Source organism: Carcharodon carcharias (genome assembly GCF_017639515.1).
Source record: "Carcharodon carcharias isolate sCarCar2 chromosome 29 unlocalized genomic scaffold, sCarCar2.pri SUPER_29_unloc_2, whole genome shotgun sequence".
In the NCBI taxonomy this organism is placed as follows: Eukaryota; Metazoa; Chordata; class Chondrichthyes; order Lamniformes; family Lamnidae; genus Carcharodon; species Carcharodon carcharias.
The window spans coordinates 592,257-601,298 of record NW_024470665.1 but is presented as its reverse complement, the minus strand read 5'-3'; the positions used below and the strand labels follow the sequence as shown (position 1 = coordinate 601,298).

The window sequence follows — 9,042 nt, the reverse complement described above, 5'->3', positions numbered from 1 at the left end:
TGAATGGCCTCTTTCTACAAACAAACTTTTCTATGGTTCTATAGGTGGGAGCAGCTTACAGAGATAGGGAGGGTTGTAGGGGCTGGAGGAGGTTACAGAGATAGGGAGGGTTGTAGGGGCTGGAGGAGGTTACAGAGATAGGTAGGGCTGTAGGGGCTGGAGGGGGTTACAGAGATAGGTAGGGTTGTAGGGGCTGGAGGAGGTTACAGAGATAGGGAGGGGTGTAGAGGCTGGAGGAGGTTACAGAGATAGGGAGGGTTGATGCCATGGAGGGATTTGAGGTCAGACAAGCAGTCCGATAATTTAGTAACAGTGGAGGAGTCAAGAGAGGTGGTGATGAGCGAAAGCTGGGTGTCATCAGCAAACAAGTGAAAACTAACGCTGTGCTTCGGATGATGTTGCCGAGGGGCTGTGCGTAGATGAGAAATCAAAGGGGGGCTGAGGGTAGATCCTTTATCTCTTGTCCAAAAAATGAGGGGGGGAGCAATTTTTAAAAATAACGAAGAATCCCACACACATGCTCACACAGGCCCCCCCGCCACTCCGTCAGCCTGAACCTGTACTGGTCACATCGATGATGGGGCAAGTAAAAAGTCTCCCTGTGGCACTGGGCAGCTCTGATTTCACTCACTGCTCTTTCCGAAGGAGTCACAGAATTTTAACAGTGCACAGGGAGTCCATTCATCCCATCAAGTCTTCACTGGCTCTCTGAAAGGACATTCTACCTCGTCCACTCCCCTGTCTTATCCACAAAATCATACATATTCTCTCTATTCAGATAGCAATCCAATTTCCTTTAGCATACCTCGATCGAACCTGCCTCCACCACCCTTTCAGGAAGTTCACTGCAGACTCCAACCACCCTCTGGGTGAAAAATTTTCCTCACATCACATTTACTCCTTTTGCCAATTATTTTGAATCTGTGGCCTTTGGTTCTTGATATTCCTATGAGTGGGAACAGTTTCCCACTATCTACCCTGCCCATACCCCTCAGGATCTTCAATACCCTCTATCAAATCTCCACTCAGCCTCTTCTCCAAGGAAAACAGTCCCAACCTCTCCAATCTATCCTCATTGCTACAGTTCTTTATCCCGGGAATCATTCTTCTGAATCTCCTCTGTACTCTTATTAATACCTTCACATCCTTCCTCAAGTACGGTACCCAGAACTGGACTCAGTACTCCAGATGAGGCCTAACTAACTAGTGTCTTATACAAGTTCAACATGACCTCCTTACTCCTTGTAGTCAATGCCTCTATTAATAAAGCCTAAGATACTATTTAAAAGCAAAATACTGCGGATGCTGGAAATCAAGAACAAAAACAAAAATACCTGGAAAAACTCAGGAGGTCTGACAGCATCTGCGGAGAGGAATATAGTTTCAAGTCCAAATGACTCTTCATCAGAACTAAGGAAAAATAGAAAAGAGGTGAAATATAAGCTGGTTTGGTTGGGGGTGGGGGGTGTGCGGAACAGCTAGAGCTGGATAGAGGGCCAGTGATAGGTGGAGATTGCCAAAAGATGCTACATACAAAAGGACAAAGAGGTGTTGACGGTGGTGATAGTAGCTAAGAAATGTCTTCATGGGGACATTAAGGGTGGAAAGCAGGACGAGCAAGGTACAGATAGCCCTGGTGGGGGTGGATTCGAAATAGGCTAAAAAGGTAGAGCTAAAACAACGGATGGAAATACACTTAAAAATAATGGAAATAGTTGGGAAAAGAAAAATATATATAAATTATAGGAAAAAGGGGGATTGGAAAGGGGGTGGGGAAAGAGAAGAGAATTCATGATCTAAAGTTGTCGAACTCAATATTCAGTCCGGAAGGCTGTAAAAGTGCCTGGTCGGAAGATGAGGTGTTGTTCCTCCAGTTTGCGTTGAGCTTCACTGGAATAATGCAGCAGGCCAAGGACGGACATGTGGGCATAAGAGCAGGGTGGAGTGTTGAAATGGCAAGCGACAGGGAGGTCTGGGTCATGTTTGCAGACAGACCGAAAGTGTTCCGCAAAGCGGTGACCTAGTCTGCGTTTGGTCTCTCCAATGTAGAGGAAACCGCATTGGGAGCAGCGAATGCAGTAGACTAAATTGAGGGAAGTGCAAGTGAAATGCTGCTTCACTTGAAAGGAGTGTTTGGGCCCTTGGACGGTGAGGAGGGGGGAAGTAAAGGGGCAGGGGTTGCATCTTCTGTGGTTGCATGGGAAGGTGCCGTGGGTGGGGGTTGAGGTGTAGGGGGTGATGGAGGAATGGACCAGGGTGTCCCAGAGGGAACTATCCCTGCAGAATGCTGCCGGGGTGGGGGGTGAAGGGAAGATGGTTTGGTGGTGGCATCATGCTGGAGTTGGCGGAAATGGCGGAGGATGATCCTTTGAATGCGGAGGCTGGTGGGGTGATAAGTGAGGACAAGGGGGACCCTATCATGGCTCTGGGAGGGTGAGGAAGGTGTGAGGGCGGAGTTGCGGTAGATGGGCCGGACAAGGTTGAGGGCCCTGTCAACCACCGTGGGTGGAAAACCTCGGTTAAGGAAGAAGGAAGACATGTCAAAGGAACTGTTTTTGAAAGTGACATCATCAAAACAGATACGATGGAGGCAAAAGGAACTGAGATAATGGGATGGAGTCCATACAGGAATTGGGGTGTGAGGAGCTGTTGTCAAGGTAGTTGTGGGAGTCAGTTGGTAATGAATATTGGTGGACAGTCTATCACCAGAAATTAAGACTGAGAGGCCAAGGAATGGAAGGGAAGTGTCAATGATGGACCATATTAAAATGATGGAGGGGTGGAAATTGGAAGCAAAATTAATAAATTTTTCCAGATCCAGATGAACCGGCACCGAAGCAGTCATCGATGTACCAGAGAAAAAGTTGTGGGAGGGGGCTGGAGTAGGACTGGAACAAGGAATGTTCCACATACCCCAAAAAGAGACAGGCATAACTGGGACCCATGCGGGTACCCACAGCCACACCTTTTATCTGGAGGACGTGAGAGGAGTTTAAGGAGAAATTGTTCAGTGAGAGAACAAGTTCAGCCAGACGAAGGACAGTAGTGGTGGATGGGGATTGTTTGGGCCTCTGTTTGAGGAAGAAGCTAAGGGCCCTCAGACCATCCCAGTGGGGGATGGAGGAGTAGAGGGATTGGACTTCCATGGTGAAGAGGAAGTGGTTGGGGCCAAGGAACTGGAAATTATTGAAATGATGTAGGGCGTGAGAGGAATTGCGGATGTAGGTGGGAAGAGACTGGACAAGGGGAGAGAGAATGAAGTCAAGATAACAAGAAATGAGTTCCGTGGGGTAGGAACAGGCTGACACGATCGGTCTGCCGGGACAATCCTGTTTGTGGATTTTGGGTAAGAGGTAGAAGCAGGCCGTCTGTGGTTGGAAGCTGTGGAGGGAAGATCTCCAGAGGAGATGAGGTCAGTGACAGTCCTGGAAACAATGGCTTGATGTTCAGTGGTGGGGTCATGGTCCAGGGGGAGGTAGGAGGAAGTGTCTGCGAGTTGACCTGCTGAGCGTTTCCAGGTATTTTTGTTTTTGTTCTAAGATACTATATGCTTTATTAGCTGCTCTCTCAACATGCCCTGCCATCTTCAATGATTTATGTACACATACATCGAGATTCCTCTGTTCCTGCACCTCCTTTAGAATTTCTCCATTTTATACTGTCTCTCCATATTCTTCCTGCCAAAATGAATCACCTCACACTTCTCTGCATTGAACTTCATCTGTCGTTTGTCTGTCCAATCCACCAACATGTCTATGTCCTTTTGAAGTTCAAGACCATCCTCATCACAGATGATAACATTTCCAATCTTCGTATCATCTGCAAATTTTGAAATCATGCCCTGAACACCACAGTCTGGGTCATTAATGTATATCAGGAAGAACAAGGGTCCCAACACTGACCCCTGAGGAACTCTACTGCAAACCTTCCCCCAATGTGAAAAACAACCATTTATCACAACTTCCTGTTTCCTGTCACTCAGCCAATTTCTTATTCAAGTGCCTACTTTCCCTTTTAGTCTATGAGCTAGAACTTTGCTTACAAGTCTGTTGTGTGGCACATCTGAAGTCCACATCCCTTGCATGAATAAAGAAAACTGTATCAAATGCCTGTTGAAAATCCATATACACATCAACAGCATTGCCCTTAGCAACTTTCTGTTACCTGCTCAAAAAACTCCAGCAAGTTAAACATGATTCTCCCTTAATGCGTCCATGCTGGCTTTCCTTAATTACTTAGCGTTTGTCTCAGTGACTATTGATTTTGCCCTGAACTATAGTTTCCATAAGTTTCCCTACCACGGAGGTCAAACTAACTGATATACAGTTGCCAGCTTTACCCTTGCACCCCTTTCTTAACAAGGATGTAACATTTGCAATTCTCCAGTCATCTGGCACCATCCCTGTATCTAAAGAAGACTGGAAGATTATCACTAATGCTTCTGCAATTTCCACTCCCACTTCCCTCAGTACCCTTGGATGCATCTCAACGGGTCCTGGTACCTTATCAATTTTAGGTAAAGATAGCCGTCCTAATACCTGCTCCTTCTCAATTGTGCATTTTTCTAGTGTACCAGTTACCGTTTCTCTCACCTCAGCCTGGGTGGCATCTTCTTCCGTTGTAAAGACAAATACAAAATACTGATTTAATACCTCCGCTATTTCTCCTGTCTCCACAGGCAAGTTCCCCTTTTTTTCCATCCCAAACTGGCCTTGCGTGGATAACAAGGGCGAGGGTGTTGGAGGTAAAGGGGCTAACCCCTTTGCCAGGTAACGGCACGGACCAAGGAAAATGAATAGCAGACACCGCAGGTATCCAGGCATGTGGAAGACTCTGCATCGGGCACCGACAGCACTGAGGGGATTAAGTGGTCAATATAGCATGATGCACAGTGTTCTCACTCGCATCTCTTCTCTCTCCTCCTCAACATCACACTTCACATTCATCTGTCTCCATGGTAGTGTAATACACTCAGAGCCATGCTGATAGTTGTAGCCTACTGAAGGTTTCTGAAGACCAGCAGTGGGATGGACTGGGTGAAGGGCTCTCTTCTCACCCTCCAACTACACATCCTTCACCTTTATATACAAGATAACATCAGGGGGTGATATCTCATCTAAATGACTGTTCTACATGCCAATAAACTATACGACATTGGTAAAAACCACAACTGAAGTCAGATCCCCTCCTAACGGCCAACACATATGCGCCTGCACTAGGCAGTGATCAGGTACAGGAACCCTGGCTGATTTCCCTTCTCTCTCTAACCTAGGGATCACAGGATTGGGATCAGGAGCAGGACCCCTGGCTGGTTTCCACTCTCTCTGATGGCTAGAAACTGAAGCAGTCTCTAGCTAGGACACCAAACCACCGGAATTCAGCATTGTACTGGAACACCACCCCCTTCACCCCAGCTGCATTATTCTACAGAGGGCAGCCAATGCTACATCTGACAGGCGTGTAGCTTTGCAGTCATGAAAGACTGGATTCAGGAGGCAGCTTCCACCAGTTGGCATGTACCAGCCCGAGAATGTAATCTCAGCACCATCCTCCTGTCCCATGGAGCAGTTATGTTAGAAGGAAGAGATCTGTGCCTTCCCAGGCCTTAAACATTTTGCCAAAAAGCACCACTACAATAAATGTTGCAAGAACGAAAAGGTTCTTTCCCCAACGGCACCTCATCATCTATCCCAAAAAGCCAACTCAACAGGGCAGGAAAGTCAATCAAGCATGCAAGGTGGAAAAATGGGAGACAATGCTTCACCACTCGTCAGATACATAACACTGCATTATTACAGGACTTACTTTACCCGACAGTTCTGACACACCATTGCATTTAAGCCAAAGCCCCTTCAGTGCTGTGCTAAATTCATCTCTTAGCGATGGGATTCCCCATGACAGACCTGTACCTGTTTGGAATACACCCCAGTCTTACGTAGTTCCACATTCTCTTTGAATTTGAAAGAACACAATCTGGAATTGTAGTGATTCAAGTGGAGACTGTGACATATCCAACTCTGAAACCCTAGTGACACCCCCATTGGAACGCCTCCACCACCACCACCACCACCACGTGCACACCCACTCCCACTCCCCCACCCCCACCCCCACAAGTACAGGCAGACCATACTAACTTCGTGATGCCTTCTTGCTGCAGTGAGTGGCGGGCAGGTAACAAATGGGATCCTGCTTAATCCATTCTGACTGCAGGGCAGCCAGCATGCTCGGGGGAGACTGTTCAACTTCGCTGGTGGAGGTAATCACCATTGGAGCAAACTTGGTCGAGTGGGGTGAACTGCAGAAAGCCCGGTGCAGGTCGGGAAGGAAAGTGAGCTCAGTTTCTCAGAGCAGTGATGGTGAGGGAGAAAGAGAGAGTGGGACAGATGATTCACTGGATCCTGAGGGCGCCTCGCACCAGCACGGACTGGGAGACCGATAAAGTGTGGAACAACTTGAAAACTAGCCAGCAGGTCCCACGCTGCACACTTCAAATGACCTCTGTAAGTTGGGTGAGAGCAGCAACCAATATTTGAATGTCGACGAGCCACAGGGGGTGAATTCACGAGCAGCAAGAGCCCACACAGAAACCACGGGTGAGTAAATAATCTGTTAGCTGCTTGTCCATAGGAAGGGATCACACAGCTACTTACATCCTATGCTCCCCACAAAACACACAGGGAAAATAAAATCAGTTGAAAATTTGCACCAAAATAAAAGTGAAGAAATTGCAGGGACTCCTTCGAATGCTTCAATATTGAAGAGGATCTGCAGGTTGAAAGTCAGACACCCAGAGTTGCTGAAGTGACCTTGTAGGAGGTGAGGTGAACAGTTTATATCCAGTATATGGTACACACACGGGGATAGGGTTCCTGCCACCAACTCCGAAAGGGAAGCAGAAGAGAGAGAGAGTAGCCTGGCACAAGTCAGCTTGCAGCTGTGTCCTGTGATCCTCCTTTTGCTCCAGCACTGGGGAGTGGGGGCTTCACAGCTGATTTTGGTTTGAGCTGGACAGATGCACGTGCTTAAATACCCTCTCCTTGGCTTATAAGTACATCCCAGAGACACCACGTTCACGTCAGCCGAGGCCAGCTTTCGTTTGCTATTGTGCTGCCGATGTTCTCGTTTTGGGAGAAAACCCTTTCCCCCTCCAGTAAATCAATGAAACACGCGCTGGCCTCCAGTTCGGACATGGAGTGCCACTTTCTGCCCCTCCTCAGCGAAGATGAAATATCAAGTTCCCTCACAGATACACCACACGGTTTTGGACAGGAGGCACCAGCAGATCCACTTACAGCTGCTTTGTAAAGGCACCCCCACCCCCACCCTGTTTCGCTGGTACAGAGGTTTTTTTTTCCCTGTTGTGGATTTTTCTCAGTTGGCTGTCAGCTGGTCACTTCTCTTGGGGAAGGGGAGGGAGGTCAGGCTGAGGTCGATGTTCCAATTAAAACCCCCAACCTCTCCGAGATTAAAGCCCCAATGACAGCTGCCAAGTTGCTCGTACATGGAGAAAGTTCCCAGCCAGTCAGTGAAGGAGCGACACACACACACACACACACACACTCAGAACAGAGCGTTCAAAGTGCAGAGCAGAATAGCCAGCACTAGTCTGAAACCCAAAATGGGGCAGGGGGAGTGATCAGGGGATGAAAGGAATTGAAAGTTTGTTTTACCCCCCCCCTCCGCTCCCCCCACCACCACCACACAGGAGCCTGTTAAAACAGTTGGTGGCTTTAAACGATATCAGTTGTCTTTGGTGCTGCATCCCAGGAGGTGTTGCTTCCATTGTATCTGTACTTCTCTCGGTCTCCTTTTATCCAATTCATTCCAGCTTCCCCGCATTGCTTCGGTGCTGCTCAGGAGCGTAGCGACGGCAGGGTGGGGTGGGGGGGGGGGTGGTGGATAGGTTCGAGTTTCTTGTTTTAACCAACTTCCTTGTTCTTAAAAAATGTATATATAATTCTCCTCCTGGATCAGGATCCTCCCTTTGGGTTTTCTCTCTCTCTCTCTCTCTCTGGTCCTCTGCAGCAGTCTCTTCGGCCCCAGCGTCTCTCAATGTCGCTCGCTCTCTATTCCATTGCCTGGGTGGGTGAAACGCCTTTTAATCTGTGCAGGAAGGAGTTCCCTCTGACTGCCGGAGGGAGGAGGAGGAGGAGGAGGGGGGGGAGGAGAGAGAGACAGAGAGAAATGCATTCACTTATTCATGGCTGCAGTTTCCTCTTTCTCTCTGCCTCCGTCTGCAGGTTCAGCGGCTTCTTTGCAATGACCCTGCCTTTAATTAATGCTTTAATCCAGTATAGGGGAATGAGACACAGACAGACATCAGCAGCTGGGGGAGCCGGCTTGGCTTGGCTGGGGAGGGGAGAGTGGAAGGTGGGGGGTGGAAATCAGTTCGAGTCCACACCCCACAGCAAGGAGACTGAGGCTCGACTGAACCTGGAGCAAAGGGAGGGAGGGTTACAACAACAACAAAAAAAAAACCCAGGAGCTAGCCAAGAAACACGAAGCTCCCTGGCAGCTTTCCACACATTGCAATCACAGACAGCACTGCAGCAGACTGCACTGGATTTGGGGTTTTGTTTGGGGGGGTAGAGAGAGAGGGTGGGGTCCTGCTTCCTGGGGGTGGGGGGACCTGCTTCCTTGCAGGATCACTGAACCTCCCCAGGCTTTTCTGTCTCCCTCTCTACCCTGTCCCTGACTAGCAATGGCATGGTCCAGGGTTTTTTTTTGCCTGTGTCCGCACCAGCTCCATTTATAGTCAGGAGCCGGCAGTAAATTTAGCACCAGTCCCAGGCGTGCACCCCCCACCCCCACCCACGCCTTGGCCTCAGTCCCAGTGCGTTCCCTGCACCCACTCTCACCCCCCCACCCCACACACACACACACACACCACCCCTTCCTCCTCGAGTCATGTCAAACGTGATCAACTGCTGGGGTCGGAGGATTCAGAGGCAGCTTCTCTCTCTCTCTCTCTCTGATTATCGCTTAATAAGTCATCTCCAAACTGTCTCAATCCATTGCCCCTTGTTTCCATTAATCCAGGGG

General features: G+C 48.8%; 1 protein-coding gene across 2 annotated transcripts in view; it reads right to left on the bottom strand.

Annotated features, from left to right (window-relative positions):
- Window positions 1-7,876, bottom strand: part of LOC121274037 (dual specificity tyrosine-phosphorylation-regulated kinase 1A-like) — a 74,242-nt gene extending 66,366 nt beyond the window's left edge. The window contains exon 1 of one of the 2 annotated variants that reach the window (XM_041181171.1): window positions 6,135-7,876. In XM_041181171.1, coding sequence (XP_041037105.1) covers window positions 6,135-6,267 — 133 coding nt within the window. In that variant the 5' untranslated portion in view covers window positions 6,268-7,876. The remainder of the gene's footprint in view (window positions 1-6,134) is intronic. The other variant, XM_041181173.1, reaches the window with a different exon arrangement.
- Between the last annotated feature and the right edge of the window lie 1,166 nt (window positions 7,877-9,042).